General features: G+C 38.2%; 1 protein-coding gene across 1 annotated transcript; it reads left to right on the top strand.

Moving 5' to 3' along the window:
- Positions 1–633: 633 nt before the first annotated feature.
- On the top strand, positions 634–10,313 carry LOC308641503 (DNA repair protein SWI5 homolog; the record flags this gene model as incomplete). Its single annotated transcript, XM_081280194.1, is given in 3 exon segments — positions 634–672; positions 9,596–9,917; positions 9,920–10,313. Coding segments are annotated over 3 exon segments (483 nt in total). The 3' UTR covers positions 10,042–10,313.
- Between the last annotated feature and the right edge of the window lie 14,017 nt (positions 10,314–24,330).

The following is a 24,330-nucleotide window of genomic DNA, read 5'->3' as shown; positions in this document are numbered from 1 at the left end:
ATTCCTCACCCATGGGTAAGAAATGCTCCACCTCCAGCCATCTTAAACACAACAGATGATTCTAGATAGACCTGTACCTTTTTTGCATATTTGCCTGGATTAAATAAATACAGATAAAAGTTTTTAATTTCAATATTTATGTTTCTTGCCAGTGTTAAGATACTGATTGTCAAACAGTGTTCCAGGGAATGACTATATCAAAATTTCTGGGGAGCTCAACACATATACAGATTTCTGGGCCTCAGCACTACAGAGACCAATTCAGTAGGTTCTAGGCAAAGCTAGGAGCTGTAGTTTTGTAAACTCTGGCTCAGTAACTGTCCCTGACTTGCTGTGGAAACAAAGTACATAGCTTGAACCAGAAACTGAATTTCCTGTGTCCTCTTTAATTGATCTCTCTCATATTTGTATGAACAAAATAAAGCTTATATTTTTTCTGTATGCATTTTCTTGAAGGCAACATTGGTTAAAAACTAAATTATTTTGCTGAAAATCTTCCAAGATGATTAGCAATAAGAATATATTGAATTTACACATAAGACCTTTGTATTTTTATGAAACTGGAATTTAGCTCGATGTAAGGCAGTACTCTGAGCATACAAATTCATTTTCTGAGATTTCATTTTTGCGGTGATGACTTTAATTGCCATTTTCTCCGTCTCTGTGGATAATGTGAGGAGCACCTCAAAAAATTAATAAATGACAGCTTTAGGTTTATCAGCAATTGAGACTGCAAAACTAATAGCTCAAAAATATATAGCAAAGCAAAAATAGAGCCATTTATTCTGTTAAAAGTTAAATTCAGAAAAACAGGGCAGTCAGCAAAATTGCCAAATGGAGTCAGATGCTACTGGAGAAGGTTTCTGGAAGGAATAAAGGAAGCTTCAGTTTTCTAATTAACAGTGCAAGGAATACCAAAAATGACCTTAAAGTAGGGCTTAAAAGGTATTTTAATGAGTTTTCGGCAGAGACTGCTGATGAGCCCTTTTCATAAGTTAAGGGAAATGTCTTAAAATTAACCAAGGCTTATGATCATCACATTGGAATATTTCAGGGAAATAAAACCCTTTGCCAAAAGTTAAACAAAAAGCCCAGCAGGAATACTAATCAAGCTTATATCTTATTCTAATAACTCTAAGAAGCAGATTCCAAATGTAAAGACTGTGGCAGGGCTGGGGTTGTGGCTCAGTGGTACAGCACTTTCCCTGCACCCATGAGGCACTGGGTTCGATTCTCAGCACCATATAAAAATAAATAAATAAATAAATAAATAAATAAATAAATAAATAAAGGCACTGTGTCCATTGACAACTAAAAATATTAGAAAAAGAAAAAAGACTGTAGCATTGTCTCTTTTCACCTTCCAAGAAATTAATGTCACTGATTTGAAAAGTATACACACACACACACACACACACACACACACACCTACTTCTTACTCCACACTTACCTAATAATACCTCCCCGACTACCTTTCTCATCTCTAGTTATTCTTCAGGTGCTTTCCCAATGCCAGTTGCATTAAAATGTAATAATTTTCTGAAACGCTTTTTAATGCCTTTTCTTGCAATCAACTTCTAGTTTGGTTTGTTGTTGTCATTTTTGCTTTTGGGAGTGGGGGGAGAACCAGAAATTGAACCTGGGGGCGCTTTACCACTGAGCCACTTTCCCAGCCCTTTTTATATATTTTATTTTGAGACAGGGTCTCACTAAGTTGTTGAGGCTGACTTTGAATTTACGATTCTCCTACCTCAGCCTCCCAAGCCACAGGGATTACAGTCTGGGCTCAACTTCTAGTTTAACATAGTATCTGCCACCAACTTTCTACTAACATACCTCTGAAGATGGAGGAAAACAGCCTGCATTCTAGCTTGCAATCCAGTGCCCAGAACAAATTGTTAGGTAGTGAGTCGGCCATTCACAGGTGAGAAGGATGACTAAAAACCACAGGAAACCCTATCAGACAGGCAAACACCTGGAGGATGGGGCCTGGTATGTCTAAACCATTGCCAACCATAATTAGTTACATCCCCTTAAGAAAAGCTGTCGTTTCAAGATCGTGTCATACCCTTCCAGGTGGCCAGGACCTTCTCTTATCACCAAAACTATGACACACGGCCCTAACCATTCCTTATGACCAGGACATCCCAGACCCTCACCAAAAAAGCTTACTGAGAACTCTTCAAAGGATAATAAACAGATTAAGGACCCAGAAATCCTTAAAAACCTTCTGACTTGGTGAGAGTCATTGTCACTCTCCTGTCCGAAAGGATCCATTCTCAGCCTGGAGGATGTCCCTGTCCCTTTCCTTTCTTCCTCTTCCCTTCCCTTATAATAAACTTTGCTATTGTTTTACCATGTGTCCAGTCTTGCCTGGATCTTCTCAAGCAAGAACACAGGAGTGCAGGGTATGGACCTCCAGGGATGCCTCGCTGGGTTCTACAGGTGGGTCTCCTCTACAACACAAATCATGCCCCAAAACACACCCCCCAATGGCAATTTCTGGTTTCCTGTAGAGAACTGATCTCACCACAGTCACCAGCCAACGGGGTCCACAAAACAAGGTGATAATCCACCTTCCACTCAGGCACCACTGAACATGAGTGGAGGCACTCAGCCACAGCTGCAGGGTTCCTTCCTTTGTGTTGTAGCAAAGGATGCTCATATTAAAACTATAATATAGATTTTGGATTCCTCCAGGACCACTTAGTGACTGGTTGGGAAAAATCTGTATTGATGTTCAGTGTTGCCAAGGACAAAAGAAAACTCTTATGTCTCAATTAAGTTGGGGCAAAACTGGCCTTTGATCGTCTGTAGTAAGTGCTCTGTCTTCTGGAAAACTTTAATATGAACAGCAAAAATGTGAGTAGGAACTTTTATTTTAGATTTAAAACTAAGTTGCATAAGTTATTTCAAATGAAAACAAGTGATTTGCCACTAGAAAACTAGAGTTGTTTCTAGACATTTTATTCACACCTATAAATCTAAGTACCTTGGGGGAAATCCCCTCGGTTCAATAACTTTGCCAAATAAAAGATAAAATATAATCTCTCTTGTAGAATTCCTTGAAGGGTTCCACCATCAGTATGGAGTCTCAATTGATTCCCTAAAGTGAAACAAAGATGTGAGAAAACATATATGTGAGTCCCCAGTGTTGTCCCGATGCTACTGTCCAGATGGAGGTCTTGGTTCATATAACCAGAGGTCCAGGTTCACATCAATTCTGAGCATAGCTGCTGGGTCTGTGTGTTTAAACAATGTCATAGAAAGCTACCCAGCATTTTGAAGATCTGTTTTTCTAGCGTAGGTTCTAGTTCCAGGTCTATCTCTTCTTCTCTAAATCTGCAGAAGGGAGAAGTCTTCTCTCACAGAATTTTTTTTTTTTAAATTATGCAACTGACCTAAATTGGCTCTGTTTGGTCTAGTTTTGGTCACATTCTGATCACAAAACAATCTTAGTGGACAGGTAGATGTGACCCTTAAAGGAGAGAAATGAATTACAGTAGATGGGGTAGAGAGAGAAGATGGGAGGGGAGGAGAGGGGGGATAGTAGGGGATAGGAAAGGTAGCAGAATACAACAGTCACTAATATGCCATTATGTAAAATTGTGGATGTGTAACCGACGTGATTCTGCAATCTGCATTTGGGGTAAAAATTGGGAGTTCATAACCCACTTGAATCTAATGTATGAAATATGATATGTCAAGAGCTTTGTAATGTTGTGAACAACCAATAAAAAAAAAAAGACCAGACCTGACTTGCAAGCCTACTCTAGAAGCCAGAATGAGACGGATCCCAATCCAAGTGCATGGATTAAAGTTATGGGAGGGAAAATGGAGGAGCTGGTGGCAAAAGAAGGGGAGATTGATGCTGAGGGGTGAAAACTGCAGCTATTCCCACAGATACCTTTCTGCTGAAATCCACCACTGCTCTCCCCTGCACAGAGGTGTCCCCAACAGGAGTAATGGCAAGGCCATTCTTCAGAACAGAACCACAGCAGGGCAAGGAATTATAAAGCTTCCACCCCCAAAATATTTTTGTTGTCATTTGAGGGGTGTATATTACTCCATTATGCTACCTACAATATAATAAATTTGAAATATATTTAAAACATGTGGATTCATAGTACTTCTCTTATTTTTTAGCATGACAAGTCTTGACCCAATAATCTGATATAAGCCAATTTTTCCCATAATCCCAGATATGGAACACATATAAAAATTTGAATACAACAGTATCATTTAGTTATATGATAATAAGAAGAAAAAAATTGTATTATAGTATTTAAAATTTTTATAGCTAATGTTAATTAACATATAAGCTTCTAAATTACAATCTCCAATCTATTTTTATGAGCACATAATAGTTATACATGGTAGTTGTGTTTATTTTGACAAAGTGAACACATCTTGGATCTGTAGAATTTTATTTCAGTTCTGTTCCCCACCTTTTACCTCCCCTCCCTGCCCCCATTCTTCTTCATGTACTCTACTGATCTTCCTTTTGCTCATCCACTTTTGATTGGTATTTTCTACTTAAAAAATGAAATTCACACTATTGTCATGTATGACAGAAATTTTTAAAAATGAAATTCCCTATGGTATATTTATATATGCACATAACATCATTTTGTCAAATTCATTCTGTATTTGTCCCCTTTCTCCTCTTTCCTCCCTCTTTTGATCTTCTTCTTCTACTCCACTGATCTTCCCTATATTTTTATCATACTTGATCCTCCCCTCCTTCTTTCCCTTATTTTGCTCTAGTTTCTGTGTATGAGAAATAATATTTGATCCTTGACTTTCTGAGTCTGGCTTATTTCACTTAGCATGATGTTCTCCAATTTCATCCATCTACCAGCAAATGCCATAATTTCATGCTTCTTTATGGCTGAGTACAATCCATTGTGTACAATACACACACACACACACACACACACACCACATTTTCATTTTCTTCTTATTTTTTTATTGGTACTGGGGATTGAACCCAGATGCACTTAACTACTGAGCCACATCCTCAGCCTTTTTTATTTTTTATTGTGAGACAAGGTCCGGCTAAGCTGCTTAGGGCCTCACTAAATTGCTGAGGCTGGCTTTGAACTTGCCATCCTCCTGCCTCGGCTTCCCTAGTCGCTGGGATTATAGGCATGCACCACCACACCTGGCTTTTTACCACATTTTCTTGATCCATGCATCTATTAACGAGCATCTGGGGTAATTCTATAATTTGACTATTGTGAATTGTGCTGCTTTAAACATTTAGGTGGCTGTGATTTTAGTTTTTTGTTTTTGTTGTTGTCGTTGTTGTTGTTGTTGTTGTTGTTGTTTTGATAAATACCAAGGAGGAGAGAGCTGGGTCATCTAGGGATTCCATTCCTAGTTTTTCTCCAACCTATTTTAATATATCTGTGTCAATTTCATTGAAATGTTTGCAGAATTTAAAATCTGGGACTTAATGGGTTAAGAAATGTGAAAATCATGAGCCAGTGAAAATGCAGGAGAAATCTATGATGGCAACTCTGCTCTGGGTGAGACTAAGACATGGGCTCAATCTGTCCTCCTGAGCATCCAATACAATCTCCTTTGAACTCCTAACATTGAAGGTTTCAGTCCTAGTCAAAGTTCCCAAAGATTTCTTAATGCCTCTGGTTAGGGTGACTCTGCCTCAAGGAAATACTGATCTTATGTCTCAAAAATCTGGATACTGAGCTCTGGGTCACATTTGGAGATGTTCAAGTTTGTTCTTTACTACTTAACTCTCAAGTGAACTATTCTGTACAAATCTACTTTAATTATGTATTAATTTCAATATTATCACATGCAGTACACAACTGCAGCTTATTAAAAATTAATCAGTATCCTATCAGTTTTATTTAGTATTCATTATAAGGCAATGTTCACTTTTTTTAAAAAAGGCCTCCAGATAAATGTGTTGCTCTACATAACCAAGCAGTGATTTGCCAGAAATAGAAATGCCCTAATAAGAATTCTGTCTGCCTTTTCCCTTCCCTCCTCTCTTTAATGGCTCCATTCACGACTACCAATAATGAACTGGTGGAAGGAACTGGCAGGGGCTGGCTAGGCACAACACATGAGGGCCGCCTGTTGTAGGCCGCTGTTGGATTTGGAAGGCCAAAATCCTATTCTCATTCGCAATTAAAATTATTCTGTGTCCTTGTCTTCAACAGCCCCACTCTAGAGATTTTGCTGCAGCAATGTCTTTGTTTAGATGCTGATAAGAAGCCACAGAGTTTCATTTTTCCATTTCCATTACAGCACTTTCCCATGCAGATAAGTGCAGGGTAAAATAATAAGACTTAAACAGTTTGTAGAGAGAGTCACATGGGACTGCAAAAAAATAAAATCTTGAGCTACTTTCTCCTAATCTGAAAATAATGTTTAATATTTGTGGAGACTTTACTATGTGCCAAGTACTAAGTACATATCTTATTTAATCCCAAGGTGTCTACTAAGTTATTCTCACTTACTGAATTCAGTATTTTTTTCATTCCTTAGAAGACTTTATACACATATTCACAATTACTGAGTAATACCTTAATGCAGAAGAAACAAACCCTTAACCCTGCATTCACAATGCTAAACAATTTATAGTGAAAAGAAAAGGTACAAGTGTGGTCTCTGCTGATTATCAAACCCAAAGCAACATTTCAAACCCAAGTTTAGTAATGCATACTGGCCTGATATTACTTTTTAATATGGGAGGTAGTGCAGCACATCAGGCTATTACTTTAACATATTGGCCTCAAACTAGAATTGACTCAAAAAGAAGGGTTTTTTTTTTTTTTGGTAGATTGAAATCTTTATTTTTTTATTTTTTTTTTATTTTATTTTTTTATTGGTTGTTCACAACATTACAAAGCTCTTGACATATCATATTTCATACATTAGATTCAAGTGGGTTATGAACTCCCAATTTTACCCCAAATGCAGATTGCAGAATCACGTCGGTTACACATCCACAATTTTACATAATGCCCTATTAGTAACTGTTGTATTCTGATACCTTTCCTATCCCCTACTATCCCCCCTCCCCTTCCCTCCCATCTTCTCTCTCTACGCCATCTACTGTAATTCATTTCTCTCCTTGTTTATTTTCCCATTCCCCTCACAACCTCTTATATGTAATTTTGTATAGCAATGAGGGTCTCCCTTCATTTCCATGCAATATCCCTTTTCTCTCCCTTTCCCTCCCATCTCATGTCTCTGTTTAATGTTAATCTTTTCTTCCTGCTCTTCCTCCCTGCTCTGTTCATAGTTGCTCTCATTATATCAAAGAAGACATTTGGTTATTTGTTTTTTAGGGATTGGCTAGCTTCACTAAGCATAATCTGCTCTAGTGCCATCCATTTCCCTGCAAATTCTATGATTTTGTCATTTTTTATTGCTGCATAGTACTCCATTGTGTACAGATGCCACATTTTTTTATCCATTCATCTATTGAATGGCATCTGGGTTGGTTCCACAGTCTACCTATTGTGAATTGTGCTGCTATGAACATCTATGTGGTAGTATCCCTGTAGCATGCTCTTTTAAGGTCTTCAGGGAATAGTCCGAGAAGGGCAATAGCAGGGTCAAATGGTGGTTCCATTCCCAGCTTTCCCAGGAATCTCCAAACTGCTTTCCAAATTGGCCGCACCAATTTGCAGTCCCACCAGCAATGTACAAGAGTACCCATTTCTCCACATCCTCGCCAGCACTTGTTATTGTTTGACTTCATAGTGGCTGCCAATCTTACTGGAGTGAGATGGTATCTTAGGGTGATTTTGATTTGCATTTCTCTGACTGCTAAAGATGGTGAGCATTTTTTCATGTACTTGTTGATTGATTGTATATCCTCCTCTGAGAAGTGTCTGTTCAGGTCCTTGGCCCATTTGTTGATTGGGTTATTTGTTATCTTATTGTCTAATTTTTTGAGTTCTTTGTATACTCTGGATATTAGGGCTCTATCTGAAGAGTAAGGAGTAAAAATTTATTCCCAGGATGTAGGCTCCCTATTTACCTCTCTTATTGTTTCTCTTGCTGAGAAAAAACTTTTTAGTTTAAGTAAGTCCCATTTGTTGATTTTTGTTATTAACTCTTGTGCTATGGGTGTCCTATTAAGGAATTTGGAGCCCGACCCCACAATATGTAGATCGGAGCCAACTTTTTCTTCTATCAGACACAGAGTCTCTGATTTGATATCAAGCTCCTTGATCCATTTTGAGTTAACTTTTGTGCATGGCGAGAGAAAGGGATTCAGTTTCATTTTGTTGCATATGGATTTCCAGTTTTCCCAGCACCATTTGTTGAAGATGCTATCCTTCCTCCATTGCATGCTTTTAGCCCCTTTATCAAATATAAGATAGTTGTAACTTTGTGGATTAGTCTCTGTGTCCTCTATTCTATACCATTGGTCCACCAGCTTGTTTTGGTACCAGTAACATGCTGTTTTTGTTACTATTGCTCTGTAATATAGTTTGAAATCTGGTATCACTATACCGCCTGATTCACACTTCCTGCTTAGAATTGCTTTTGCTATTCTGGGTCTTTTATTTTTCCATATGAATTTCATGATTGCTTTCTCTATTTCTACAAGAAATGCCGTTGGGATTTTGATTGGCATTGCATTAAACCTATAGAGAACTTTTGGTAATATCGCCATTTTGATGATGTTAGTTCTGCCTATCCATGAACAGGGTATATTTTTCCATCTTCTAAGATCTTCTTCTACTTCTCTCTTTAGGGTTCTGTAGTTTTCATTGTATAAATCTTTCACCTCTTTTGTTAGGTTGATTCCCAAGTATTTTATTTTTTTTGAGGATATTGTGAATGGAGTGTTTTTCCTCATTTCCGTTTCAGAAGTTTTGTTGCTGATATACAGAAATGCCTTTGATTTATGCGTGTTGATTTTATATCCTGCCACTTTGCTGAATTCATTTATTAGTCCTAGTAGTTTCTTTGTAGACCCTTTTGGGTCTTCTAGGTATAGAATCATGTCATCTGCAAATAGTGATAATTTAAGTTCTTCTTTTCCTATTTTTATGCCTTTAATTTCTTTCATCTGTCTAATTGCTCTGGCCAGTGTTTTGAGAACTATATTGAATAGAAGTGGTGATAGAGGGCATCCCTGTCTTGTTCCAGATTTTAGAGGGAATGCCTTCAACTTTTGTCCATTCAGAATGATGCTAGCCTGAGGCTTAGCATAGATAGCTTTTACAATGTCAAGGTAAGTTCCTATTATCCCTAGTTTTTCTAATATTTTGAACATAAAGAAATGCTGTACTTTGTTGAATGCTTTCTCTGTGTCTATCGAGATGATGATATGGTTCTTATCTTTAAGTCTATTGATGTGGTGGATAACATTTATTGATTTCCATATATTGAACCATCCTTGCATCCCAGGGATGAATCCTACTTGATCATGGTGCACAATTTTTTTGATGTGTTTTTGTATTCGATTTGCCAGAATTTTATTGAGGATTTTTGCATCTAGGTTCATTAGAGATATTGGTCTGTAGTTTTCTTTCTTAGAGGTGTCTTTGTCTGGTTTCGGAATCAGGGTGATGTTGGCCTCATAGAATGAATTTGGAAGAGCTCCCTCTTTTTTCATCCCAAGCACCTGAGGCATCACTCTCCAGTCCTCGCCCTGGGTCCTCCTGCACCACAGAACCTCCCGGCCCGGGGGCCTCGGACCCCGGGGCTCAGGAGGACTGAACCCGGACAGAACCGAAGTTCCCGCGGGGCCTTCCGATCCCCTAGGCCATCTTCCAAGTCTGGCCCAGCTGCAGGAACCGGTGAGGAGTCCTTGCACCATGAAATTCAGAAACTAAACGAGAAAAAGAAGATGTTGGAAAGGGAGATCTCACAATTAATTTCTGGAGGCTACAGTGAGGATGAAAGGGAGGAACACATCTCCTGCTCCACGAGTATAATGACATCAAGGATGTAGGACAGATGCTGCTGGGAAAGCTAGCCGTGATCCGAGGTGTCACCAGCAAAGACTTGTATCCAGAATTTGGTCTGGACATGAATGACTGAGCTGAGGCTCAGCCTCAGGTCCAAGACCCACAGGGACAGGTGGATTTGGACTTGAGAAACAGCAAGAGCCCAGCCAGTGCAACACTAAGTTTCCAGTGAGAAAATGCTAGAAGCCCTTTGCTGAAGATCCCAAATGAAATAAGGAGGGAGCTCAGAGAAGAGGGAGTCAGGGAGGAGGAGGTATTCCCAATTCTAAGGTTCCTAAAATGTCCCTGTGATCCTGAGTATCGGCATGTGTATTCCATTTGCTAATAAACATGAGCAATCTTGAAAAAAAAAAAAGAGCTCCCTCTTTTTCTATTTCCTGAAATAACTTGAAAAGTATTGGTATTAATTCTTCTTTAAAGGTTTTGTAAAACTCCGCTGTATACCCATCCGGTCCTGGGCTTTTCTTGGTTGGTAGTCTTTTGATGGCTTCTTCAATTTCATCCATTGATATTGGTCTGTTCAAATTGTGTGTATCCTCCTGACTCAGTCTGGGCAAATCATATGACTTGAGAAATTTATCGATGTCTTCACTATCTTCTATTTTATTGGAATATAGGTTTTCAAAATAATTTCTAATTGTCTTCTGTATTTCTGTAGCATCTGTTGTGATATAGCCTTTTTCATCCCGTATGTTAGTAATTTGAGTTCTCTCTCTTCTTCTCTTCGTTAGCATGGCTAAAGGTCTGTCGATCTTATTTATTTTTTCGAAGAACCAACTTTTAGTTTTGTGAATTTTTTCAATAGTTTCTTTTGTTTCAATTTCATTGATTTCCTCTCTGATTTTAATTATTTCTTGCCTTCTGCTACATTTGCTGTGGTTTTGCTCTTCCTTTTCTAGGGCTTTGAGATGAAGTGTGAGCTCATTTATTTGTTGGTTTTTTCTATTTTTGAGGAATGACCACCAGGTGATGAATTTTCCTCTTAAAACTGCTTTCATTGTGTCCCATACATTCTGATATGTTGTGTCTGTATTTTCATTTATCTCTAAGAATTTTTTGATTTCCTCCTTTATGTCTTCTGTAACCCATTGGTCATTCAGTAACATATTGTTCATGTTCCATGTGATGTAGGATTTTTCCTTCCTTCTTTTATCATTGATTTCCAGTTTCATTCCATTATGATCAGATAAAATGCATGGTATTATCTCCACCCCTTTATATTTACTGAGGGTTGCCCTATGGAATAATATATGGTCTATTTTTGAGAAGGATCCATGTGCTGCTGAGAAAAAAGTATATCCATTTGATGATGGTTGATATATTCTATATATGTCAGTTAAGTCTAGGTTATTGATTGTGGTATTGAGTTCTATAGTTTCTTTATTCAACTTTTGTTGGGAGGATCTATCCAATGGTGAGAGAGGTGTGTTGAAGTCACCCATAATTATTGTGTTGTGGTCTATTTGATTCTTGAACTTGAGGAGAATTTGTTTTATGAATGTCGCAGCACCACTATTTGGTGCATAAATATTGATAATTATTATGTCTTGTTGGTGAATGGTTCCTTTTAACAGTATATAATGTCCTTCTTTATCCCTTTTGATTAACTTAGTCTTGAAGTCGATTTTATTCGATATGAGGATGGCCACCCCTGCTTGCTTACGAGGACCGTGTGCATAGTATATTTTTTCCTATCCTTTCACCTTCAGCCTGTGTATGTCTTTTCCAATCAGATGTGTCTCCTGGAGGCAGCATATTATTGGATTTGTTTTTTTTATCCATGATACCAGCCTATGTCACTTTATTGGAGAGTTTAAGCCATTAACATTCAGAGTTACTATTGATATATGGTTTGTACTTCCATCCATGTTTGATTATTTATCCTTTTTTAAAAAAATTTAGTTTGTTTCTCCATGATTATCCTTTCCCCTCGCCCTCTGTCTTTACCAAGGCACTTCCCACTGATGGTTTTGGTTATTGTTTTTCATTTCTTCCTCGTGTAGTGTTTCGCTCAAAATGCTTTGCAATGCTGGTTTTCTGGCTGCAAATTCTTTTAACTTTTGTTTATCATGAAAGATGTTTATTTTGTTGTCATACCTGAAGCTTAATTTTGCTGGATACAGAATTCTTGGTTGGCATTCATTGTCTTTCAGTGTTTGAAATACATTGTTCCATGACCTTCTTGCTTTCAGTGTCTGTGATGAAAAATCCGTTGTTAACCTTATTGGTTTACCCCTGAATGTAATCTGTCTCCTTTCTCTTGTAGCTTTTAATATTTTCTCTTTGTTCTGTATATTGGATATCTTCATAACAATGTGTCTTGGCGTTGGTCTACTGTGATTTTGTGTGCTCGGTGTCCTGTATGCATCTTCAATTTGTGTATCTGTTTCCTTTTTTATTTCTGGAAAGTTTTCTGTAATTATTTCATTCATCAGGTTACTCATTCCCTTGGTTTGAATCTCTGTACCTTCTTCTATCCCAATGACTCGTAAGTTTGTTTTTTTTATGTTATCCCATAACTCTTGGATGTTTTTCTCGTGATTTTTTACCAGCCTTTCTGAGTTGGCTAGACTCTTTTCAAGATGATATATTTTGTCTTCATTATCTGACGTTCTGGCTTCTACTTGCTCCACTCTGTTAGTGATACTCTCAATTGAGTTTTTAATTTGGTTTATCATTTCCTTCATTTCTAGAATTATTGTTTGATTATTTTTTATAATCTCTATCTCCTGATAAAGATGCTTAACTTCTTCTTTTATCTGTTTTTGTAATTCATTCTCAATGTGTTCTTTTGCTGCTTGAATTTGCTGTCTCATATCCTCTTTAAGGTTCCATTCCATCTGTCTAAGGTGTTCCTTGAGTTCTTTATATGACCATTTTTCTGATGACTCTAGGTCCTCCTGAATATTTAGGCTGTCCTGCATTGTTTGTACTCCTTTTCTTCCTTGCTTTTTCAAGTTGCTCATGTTACTTCTTGTTCTGTTTGACTGCTGAGTTACTGTTTACTCCTGTCGCCGCAGGTTTCAATGAAGTTATCTCCTCCGCCGCAGTCTGATGACGTCAGTTCTCTGCCATGGTGGTGTCTCTTGCAAATGGCGACAGTTCGTTTCCCTTTGCCGGGTGACCAGTGCAATGGGTGGGTCCTTACTGTCTCTCCCAAGCCCCGTTTCAAACCTGTGGCCACTACCTATGAAGGCTCGGTAGGCATTTACCTCCGTAGGATGAGAAGGGCTGACCAGTTGTTTCAGCCGGATGGATTAGTGCTGAGTCACAGCTGTTTGTCTGTGGGAAGCAGGCGAACGGGAGCTTGAATTCAGCCGATCCGGGCTCAGTGTGTGTTCTGAGAGGCCCAGACTGTTCGCCCCAGATCCACGTCAGCTCAGCATTGCCTAGTGATCCTGAGCAAACAGATTTAGGTTGTTTACGACTCCCTATGCCTGCACAGCTGAAGAGGTCAGAGACTTGATCTCTCCGCGCCCGCCGCTATGTTGGAATCCCCGGTAACAAACCTCAAAAAGAAGTTTTAAAAAAGAATATTTCATGGCTCCTTCTCAGTGAGCCACAACTCAGTGGGTTCGCACTCTACCTTTTCTTTGACTTTCTCTTTGGTTCTAGTTAACAAGTAAAAGAAGTTTGAAACGTGATTAGCCAATTTATTGTATGGGCTATTGAGTTGACAAAAACCAACCAAGTCAACATAAGTAAGCAGGGAAATAATGGGTATAGGGTGGGGGATATGATGCGGGGGTTCATGAGGAGTCAAAAGCAGGGAAGCACCCAGGCTTCAGGAAGTAATGGCAAATGGGTAGAATAGTCAGGAATCTCATCTCCTTTTTCATCTGTGGTATTTTCTACTCTCTTCACAGACCAATTTTCTTTGCTTCTGAACCAAATGATAACCACATGTTGGTCAAATAGGAAACACTGTTTTCTCCCTTTCATTCCCTATTTCCAATTCTCAGATGAAATATTTGCAGAAATGAAGTCAGGCATTCACCTCTGGATTATTTAACTGTCAGTGACAAGTGACATGGGATCCATTAATACAGGTTGGGAAATAGTTGCCCAAGTAAGAGGCAATGACTAAGAACTGAATAGATGCCCTAAAAGAAATTGTGTTAGAGTTCTCCAGAAAAATAGAACTAATAAGATACATAGAGAGAGACAGACAGAGACGGAGGAAAACATAAAGAAAGGAAGAGAGATTGTAAAAAATTAGATCATGCAATTATGGAAGCCAAGACGTCCCAAGATCTGCTGTCAGCAAGCTGGAGACCCAGAAGGAAAGCCTATTCTGTAGTCTCAAAATTATTTCAAAGGCCTGAGAATCAGAAGAGAGCCCACAGTGTCATTTCCAGTTAAAGACTGATGTTTAGCTCAAGCAGTCCAGCGGATGAAGTTTTCTTATTCTGTTCTTCAACTGACTAGATGAGGCCGACACACATTAGAAAGGATAATTGGCTTTACTCACTCTATTGATACAAAGAGTAATTGCCTCCAGAAAGAATTTTACAGACTAGAATAGTTTGGTCAAATATCTGGGCACCCTATGTCCCAGTCAAGTTAACATGTAAAATTAAACATCATGGGTATCCTCCACCACAAATAACACAGTTTTTTCTAGAATTATAATGAATGGACTGAATTAAAATATTCATTCAGCAATATGTTAATCTCCTATAACAATGTAGATAATCATATAAAATATAAAATTTCGATAATAAAAAATTAACTGCTACATACTTGAAAGTGGAATGCCAAATGGAAGCCTTGAGCCAAAAAGCATTTCTATAATCCAATTAATCACAAACTCTTCTTAGAAAAGGCACCAGGAACCCCATCCCACTTTCCTTACTAAAAACAATGAGGTAATAATGAAGTATTTATTTACTTTCAGATTTATTTGAAATTTTTATACTTATTATGTCATTATATTCTTCTTTGCTTAAGGATGTATGCATACTCTGATTCATAAACCAAACTATAGGAATTAACACTTACCACAGTGGTGGATGTAATGACTTTTTGCATTATTAAGCAGAAGCAGAAGGTAATTAAAAACTTGATGTTTTAATCCACTAATGAAAGGATAACTGATTAGCCTGTGGTTTACATTATTAAGCAAGTTTGAAAGGTTAAACATTCATGTTCTGAATTATAGAATAAAGGTTACTCTCATCCATTTCTTGCTGCAGAAAGGAAGTGTGTTAAGAAAACACTTCTTAAAACATAAACAATTTTGCAATATTTACTCTTTTAAGTTATTTATTACCATTTATTCACTGGATACTTGAATACCTACTGTGTACCAGAACTGGACCTTTTTTTTCTTTTTTTTTTTTTTTTTTTTTTTTGAAGTGCTAGGTATTGAATCCAAGGTCTTGTACATGCTAGGTAAACACTCACCACTAAGCTATCCCACTCCTGTTGGCCTTAACTTTAAGGGATTCATATTCAAATGCAAAGAATGCTTTTTTTATTTTTAAGCTAGTTGGCTCTATTAAATATTTCTGCTATTTAGAGTCCTGATATTAAAGCAAACCAATAGTATTGGTTTCAGTGTATGTCAATCTTTTAAATATTGATCATTTACATACATACTAGGAAGTACTTAGTCCTTTGGGTGCTATCATTAGGGATTAGCTACAAACCCCCACACTACTTTTTTTTTTTTTTTTTTTTAAAGACAGAGAGAGAGAGAGAGAGAGAGAGAGAGAGAGAGAGAGAGAATTTTTTAATATTTATTTTTTTTAGTTCTCGGCGGACACAACATCTTTGTTGGTATGTGGTGCTGAGGATCGAACCCGGGCCGCACGCATGCCAGGCGAGTGCGCTACCGCTTGAGCCACATCCCCAGCCCCCCCCACACTACTTTTTAATCTTTTTTTTGATATCCATCATTAACTTCAAATTTGTAGTAAAGCAATAAGAATAAATACATATTTGATCCCAGACCAGGGGTTCCAACATACGAATGAGATTTAATGTCCTATCTACTCCTTTGTGTAAGGGTCAAACCATGTTGTTATGACATAAAAAAAATTTTTAAAAAATGTCATTTCCTGTACTCAAATGTCAAGGAAAAATTTTATTGGTGTTACATAACTGTTGCATGATTTGTCGAATCAGTGGTGGTGTGGTGTTGGAACAAAGGAATAGATCCAGAGTTATAAGACTGTTTGTCATACCTTCATTATCATATGTTTGTGGTATCTCCATTAAGTAACTTCACCTTTCTATGCAGTGATTTTCTTCATTGAAAAATGGGTAACATGCAACCTGATTTTCTCGGAATAATTATGAATATGTAAATGATACTTTTTTATGGATAGCAAAAAACAATTAAAAAGTGGTATGGGGAATGGCGGTAGCCAAGCCCTAATGAAGGCACCCAATAGGCTAAGTACTTCCTGGTATTCATGCCCTTTGTATTCCCCACCCACAATGAATCCGGCTAACCCATGACTCACTTTAGCCACTAGCATGTGGCAGAAGTAATGCAGAGCCAGTTCTAGCCCTAAACTTTAGGAAAACATGTACTTTGGGGGACCCCAAACTACCATGTATGAAATCTAGCTATCCTGCTAGCCATGATTAAATGAAGACACCTTTGGAGATAGAGGCCCAGCTGAGCCCAGTCTTCTAACTGCTCCCCACAAGGTGCTAACCTAAGAGTCAAGCCACCCTGAGTAACAGAGTCTCAATCATTTGATCAATTGCAACTCTATGAAAGACCTCAAGCAAGACCATCAGCAAAACTTTCTAGCTAAGCCAGGCAACCCACAGAGTATTTGAGAAATCTATGAACTCTTTATTGTTATATCAATAGAAACTCAAACAGCAGGTTACAGCATCTTAGCCACCATAGAAATTACTCCTCAGAGAGTATCAAAAGTTACATGTGACTGCACAGTGAAACAGAATCATCAGAATGGCTCAGTGGTTCTACCTCAGAATCCATCCCAGGCCCATTTCCTATGATTGGCCACACTTTTCCTTGTATGACTCCAGGAACCACCATTTATTTTTAAATCATCATAGCTTTATTTATTTGTTTGTTTATTTGTTTATTTTTGCAGTTCTGGTGATTAAATCCAGGGCCTCGCGCATGTGAAGAAAGTATTATATGGCTGAGCTTCATCTCCAGCCCCCAATCATTATATATTTATATAATTATTAGGCAATAGCAAAGTTTATTGAGGTAGGGGTACCATACTCTAATTCTCAGAGTTCTCATTTGGATTTGGGAGAGAAAGCAGTGTAATTAATGGTAATATATGCTGAGGTTAATTAAATAATTGAAAACCACTGATTTCAAGTGCCTCTGAAATTTTGAGACATAGGTCTATTGTGTTCTGTCATTTCTCCTTTTTCTTTCAAATACTTTGCCAACTTAAAAAAGAAGTCATCTTATGCAAAATGTCAGTGAAATACATTTAGTTCATTTCCAAGTAGTCCCTTCTTGACCTCTGGAATTTTTTCTTAGTTTTACTAGTTCTAGTTCTTTCCCCAAAACCAGACTTAAATGCAATAGTGCCACCAGGGAATACATGACAAAAACTACTTAACCTAGTCAAGGAAGACCTCACAAAAGAGGCAACCTTTAATCTCTTTCTTACATAAAATTGGAATTTTGATTTGCTTTCCCACACTGTACAGGATTGATGAGATGGTATAATAAGATACTCACCCTTCCACTACAAAAGCCAAAGAAGACCTACAAAAAAAAATTAAGCCTCCTTTTACCACCCTAAAGCCCATGTTCAAAATAAGGATGGAAGGAAGAAGACATATGATTTAAGTGTTGCAGTATGGGAAATTCCTATTTTGTATATAGAATTCGTATATTTATTTAATCAAACATTTATTGAGTGCCATGTATGAAATTCAATACTAGACTCTGGGGTATTGATAAACAACATCATCCATGACCTCATTACAATTATAATTCAGTAAAAAGGGAATGGACATTTCTACATAGAGACCTCAGAAAACATGTCAAGGTGTGTTGAGCACTGAGAAATGAGCAGTATGGGTGAAGGATGTTCCAGGCAGTAAAAGAAGATGTATTAGTCAGCTGTGCATCTCTGTGATGAAAAGACCTGAGAAGAACAACTAAGAAGAGGAAAGTTTATTTTGGCTCATGGTTTAAGAGGTTCAGTCCATGGTCAGCCAACTCCATTTCTCTGGGCCCAAGATGAGGCAGAACATCATGGCAAAAGGGCATGGTGGCAGAAATCTGCTCAGTTTACAACAGTCAGGAATCAGAGAATTCCATTTGCCAATGACAAAATATAAACTCAAAGGCACTACTGAAGTGACCTACTTCCTCAAGCCTTGCCCTACCTACTTATAGTTACCACCTATTAATCCATTCAAATTAGTAATCCATCAAATGGATTAGGTTGCAGCTCTCATAATCTAATCATTTCTCCTCTAAACATTGCCTCACTCATGTGCTTTTAGGGGACACCTTATGTTTTAGTCAGTTTTCTTTTTTTGCCACTATGACCAAAATATCTGAAAAGAACAATTTTGAAGGAGAAAAGGGTTATTTCGGGCTCAAGATTTCAGAGGTATCAGTCCATAGACAGCCAACTCTGTTTTAGGGGCACAAGGTAAGGCAAAAAATTATGGCAGAGAGTGCGATGGAGAAAAGTAGCTCAGGACATGGCCAAAAGAACAGAAAGCCCCTCACCAAAGACAACATATACCCCAAAGGCATGACCCAGTGACTCACCTCCTCCAGGCCTAACTCACCTGCCTATAGTTACTACCAATTTAATCCCTCTAAGGGAATTAATATGCTGATTATGTTAAAACTCTCATAATCATTTTACCTCTAATCCTTCTTTGTGTTATCTCACACTTGAGCTTTTAGGGGACACTTTATATCTAAACCCTAACACCTTATATCCAAACCACAACATTCTGCTCCTGGCCCCAAAAAACTCTTGCCAGTCTCACAATGTGAAATACATTTAGTTCATTTCCAAGAGTTCCCATAATCTTAACAGTTCCAGTATCATCCAAAAGTCTAAGTCTAAAATCTTATATATAAGACTCAAGGAAAATTCTTGACTATAAGCTCCCTACAGAAATCAAAAGCAAGTTGTATATATCCAACACATAATGGCACAATGTAAACATTTTTATTCCAAAGAGGAGAAATAGGGGCATAGAAAGAAGTGGTGGGACCAAAGCAAGACAAAAATTCGCTGGACAAACAAGTCCTGTAGCTCCACATCCAGGATCTGGGGCACATTGACATTATGATGTTCTCTCCAAAGGGCTTGTGTAGCTCTTCCCCTACAGCCTTGTTGGTTACATCCTATATACCCTCTCTCTTGGCTTGTTTCTGCTTGATTTCTGCAGCTTTTCTTGGCAGATATTCCAAATTTCTGGCATCTCTCCACCTTGGGGTCTCCCCTGCAGCTTCAGTTCTCTTCTCATGTCTTTACACATTGTCCTCTCAGGGACTGCCTGGAAGGATTCCAACCCTGCTACACTTTGCCTGGCATCCCAGGCCTTTCTTTGAAATATTGGTGGAAGCCCCCACCAAGCCTCCACGACCTCCAAATTCAGTATCTTGCATTCCTAGAGAACCAGCACCACATGGACAATGCCAAGATCTGACACCAAGATCTGACACCATCTTGAGCAGTAGCCAGGTCTCCTGGGACCATGATTGCAGCAGCCTCTTGAGTGCCTGGGAAGCTGAGCATAGCGAAACAACTTCCTTGACTCTTTTGTGCAAGCAAAGTGACTTCCTGGTCTCTTCTCAAAGAACTTTTACACCTTGAGCCTGTGATAGGTGTGGGGTCTTACCAATTTCTGAGATGCCCTCAAGTACTTATCATTCCTTTAGTGATTATAATCTCTTCAACAACCACACTTTTTTGGCTCCAGTTTTATGTGCACTTTTCTGGCGGAATCACAAGTTTTTCAAATCTTTCTGCTCTGCTTCTCCTCCTTATCAGGGCAGTAAACTTGGCTAAAATATGCCAGCAAATTCATGTCACTGCCTGAATACTGTGCTGCCTTCAAATTTCCTCTGTCAGACTAATTAGTTCATCTTTAAATTTAGCATTGCAGAAAGTCTCAGGACATAAGCAAAATGTAGACAACTTTTTTTACCAGAAAATAACATGAATAGCCTCTAGTCCAATTTGCCATAGAGTCCTCCTTCTACTCTGAAGCCATATGGGCCCAATTCTTACTGTTTGCAGTCCTATTGGAAATCTGGTTTCATGAGCTCCCACCAAAATCACCCATTAAATGGCACTTAAAACATTCTAAGTCTTCTCCAGCCTGCATCTCCAACCTTTGACAAGCTCCTTCCACAAACCAGTTCCAAATAATTTCAAATCATAGATTAGTCCCAATGATGACCCCACTCATGGCATCAATTTCTGTGTTAGTTAGATTTGTGTCACTGTGACCAATATAGTTGATAAGAATAACTTAGAGGAGGAAAGTTTTATTTGGGGCTCACATTTTCAGTTCAGTTCATGTCAGCCAACTTCATTTTTCTTGCCCAAGGTGATGTAGAATATCATTGCAGAAAGGCATGGCAAAGGAAAGCTGCTCAATTCATGACAGCCAGGAATCAGATAAAGTTCCACTTGCTAGAGGCATGCCCCCCAACCCCCAGAGGCTTACTTCCTCTAGCCATGTCCTACATACCTACAATTACCACCTATTAATTCATTCAAATTACTAATCCATCAAATGGATTAATCTACTGATTAAGTTATGGCTCTCATAATTTCATCGTATCACCTCTGCATTGTTTCCCACATGAGGTTTCAGGGAACATCTTATATCCAAATCATAACACAAGATTAACACAATGATGGAAATGTTGAACAGCAAAAGAAACTTTAGGATCTCAAATGACTCATCATGGCTGGAGCATGAGTGAGAAATGAGGACCACAGGAAAATGGTTTTTATCAAGGTCAATGATTTTTGGCAGATTGCTGCATGTTAGGGTACTTCAAATTACTTTTAAGTTCCTTTAAGTTTAAAAATAAAGGACAATCAAGAGATTTAGAATAGATTTTTGTTCCCAAGCTAAGAAGTTTCAACTAAATCGTGAAAACCCTAGGGAGCCCTTTCAATGTGGTAAGCAGGAATTGCATGATCAGATCTGCCTTTTGTGGATTAAAGATTGATTTGGAAGGTAAAACTGGAGTCAAGTAGGCCTAAAGTTGCTACATACAATTTCTGCTACGTAGAAATTGTAGAAATTTATTCAATTACTACAATTGAAGAAATTTGCTGATAGCAGAACATATTGCTTACTCCCTTTGTAGTTTATAAACCAGAAAAAGGACATAATAATGACATATTTATTTACTATCTAACCTGTACAAAATGAGAATACAGACATATGTGGGATAGGTCTTGAGGGAAGAAAGCCCTGGACATTAAAACTAAGATCATCAATAGGTCATAAAGTCAGTTTATATGAATATAAGTCAGGTTATCATCAGGGAGATGGAAGGCTTAATTAAATAATAGTAGTCACTTTCATTGAATTCAATTTTAAATTTTCTCTCCAAAGAAAAATGTGTAAGAGGAAATGTTTACTAACATATAGCCATGGTCCCCTGGGAAACTCCAATTCATCTACAACTGTAGACCAGGGGCCCAACTCTGGGTGCCCCAGTACATCAGGTCTGGCCACTGACCCCAAAAACCAAATGGAAAAAGAATTAAGGAAAACCAGAAAAGGAATTTATTCAATATAGCTGTATTAGAAAGACAAGGGGCATCAAGAATCTCAGTCATGTTCTTTGAGGGATTGGCATGAACTTCAAGTTTAAATATGGAAGAAACAAAAGTGAGAGGCAAGAAGAGTGCCTGGTCAAGCAGTGGCAGTTAAACTGGGGTCTGGTTGATCATTGTCTCATAATTGGTCAGGTAGGGCCTTGTCCATGGTAAGAAAGATGCTTTCTGTTACCTAGGGGATACTTGTCACAAGATGTTTGTCCCCCAGATCTGTAGTTCCTGAAATCCAAATTGACTGCAGGAGAAAATGACTCTGACCAAAGAAAACAGATGCAAAATGGAGGCAGAGATGCCAGGGTTTTCCTGATTTTAGTTACCCATTGGGTACCAGCAGGTCCAAGTGAAGAGTCAGTACTTCTAGCAAAAGCACCCTCTAAGTCCTTGTCATGCAACCTCAGAAAGACAAAGGGTCTCTGAAGCTGTGCATGGCCAGCTAGGTTTGACTTTATCTTTTCTTTGGGGGTGCTACTTCATCTCATGGGCTTAGGGGTAGGGGAAACAGTGAATCTATGACAAGGAAGACATCAAGTAGAATAAAAAACACATTTAAACTTAATGCTACTTAAATAAAACAAAGCTGATGAACAAAATGGGGGAAAAGGGTAATGATTTTTTAACCTTATCATGTAGAGGGTAGGAGGATTAATAGCTTGCTTTTATAAAGTGTTTTAAAGATAAATTGTGCTGTTAACTTGCCAAAATGCATTCTTATTATGATTATTTGCTGTGTCCTGCATAAATATTTAATGATTACCCTGGGAAAGTAGCTCTTTTTTAATCTGTCATCCTTTTCTTATTAGTAGATTATATGAAACAGCCTAATTTTTTTCCAGAACATATTATTTTTTAAAAAAACACCTCCAAGACAGTTTCCTATCAACCAAGCAGTAATTTACAAATAAATCATGATAGTTGTGGTCTTTCTGATTAATGAGAACCCCATGATATAGTATAAACTGTATGTTAGAGTTCCTTTAAGGTAAAAAGGAGTTAATTTTTCTCTGTGCCCCTATGGAGACAACCAAACTTGTCATTGCCAAAGTAAGCTTTTTACTAAAGAAGAAACAATACAGTTCTGACTTATTCAGCTCTTTTTCAGCATTACTAACCACAAAACATGCCTTATTTATAGAAACACGGGTTTCACAAATTAAGAGAAAGTACTCCTGGTGTCACCCAAAGTGGTGATTTTTAGCCAGCATGCTTCATATCCCAGTAATTAATCTATTTGCAAGAAGGAAGAAAATGAATATCAATGCCTCTTTTATCTGGATTTTTAACACTTACGTGAAATCAACACAGGCCCTGGGAACTGGCCAGGGTGCCCAACCCTGCTGCATAGAGGATCCCTGGCTGACTTTTTTCTTCTTGATCTGCACATCCTGGACCTTTGCCTGTAACCCTGGCAAATGAGCATCTTGGCCTCCCATGGCAGCAAGCATGATCCCACATGCATACACAACACCTGTCATGGAGGGCAAAAGGGCAGAAAGCCAGTGGACAGTTCCTGGCATGTAAGATTGTCACCAAAAAAAATATCAGGAAATGAGCAAAAGGATAATCATGAGGAGAAATAGCATGTACATGGTTACCCTTCACAGACCATAGGATTACAGTGTGTTTGTCACACTCACAGGTGAATACAGGTACAGAGAAGAAGCAAAGTCTGAATATGTTTTCAATTGTTGCCAGGAGAACCCTTTGTCCCCAGTACACTAATTCTGGGTCCAATTAGTTCTGAACCATTGACCAACAGAACATGCTATTAATTCCAAAACACTGGCTAATTTCTTTCCTAGCTGAAGCCTTAATGAATTGGCTAGCTCTGCCTCCATCAATGGGAAGCCCTTATCTGGAAGATCAGTCCCCAAGAGATGACTTTTTTCCCCCACCACATTTAATATTGCTCCACGTTCCCATGCTGTGCCTTTCTGCAGAGCTGTGACCCTAGATTTGAGCTCATCCATAGACAAGCAGACTTCTTTGGGTAGAGGAAAGATCCAAGTATGAGTCCTTGAGTCAAATTCCCTCAAAAGAATGAGATGATCTACAGGTTAAGTCCTGTACCTCACCAAACAAGGGGAATTTGAATCTTCGCACTTTCACATAAGAGCTGTGTGACCTTCAGCAAGTGAGCATTTTTGAGGCTCAGTTTGCTCATTTGCAAAATGAGGAAATGGCATTATAAGGATTAAATGCCAGCTATTACCATATTCTTCATCTAAAAATGCATTCAATCATATTTTAATGTAGAAACAGTGAATTTAGTGTGAATGAAAAAAAAATTGCTAACCTTTAAGGGTAATAATTATTCACACATTTATACTTCACTCTATCCTTCAGTTGCATGACCAAAATTTAAGTGAAATAGTTTTTAATTGAGAATCTAAAGAGGTCTTTCACTCATTTCTGTCCACTGTCAGTTATGCATTTATCTTTTTCAAAACCAGCACTCATGATTCTGGTTTTGTAGATGATTTTATGTTTGATATTCCTTAGTATTTGGGATTGCTACATATGGTTGTACAGGTTATGTACTCACGGCCTTAAAAAAAAAAGTCATTTAC

The sequence above is a fragment of the Spermophilus citellus genome (genome assembly GCF_964194105.1).
Source record: "Spermophilus citellus genome assembly, chromosome: 2".
NCBI classification, from domain to species: domain Eukaryota; kingdom Metazoa; phylum Chordata; class Mammalia; order Rodentia; family Sciuridae; genus Spermophilus; species Spermophilus citellus.
Note: the sequence above shows the minus strand (reverse complement) of the source record. Positions and strands in the feature narration are given on the sequence as shown.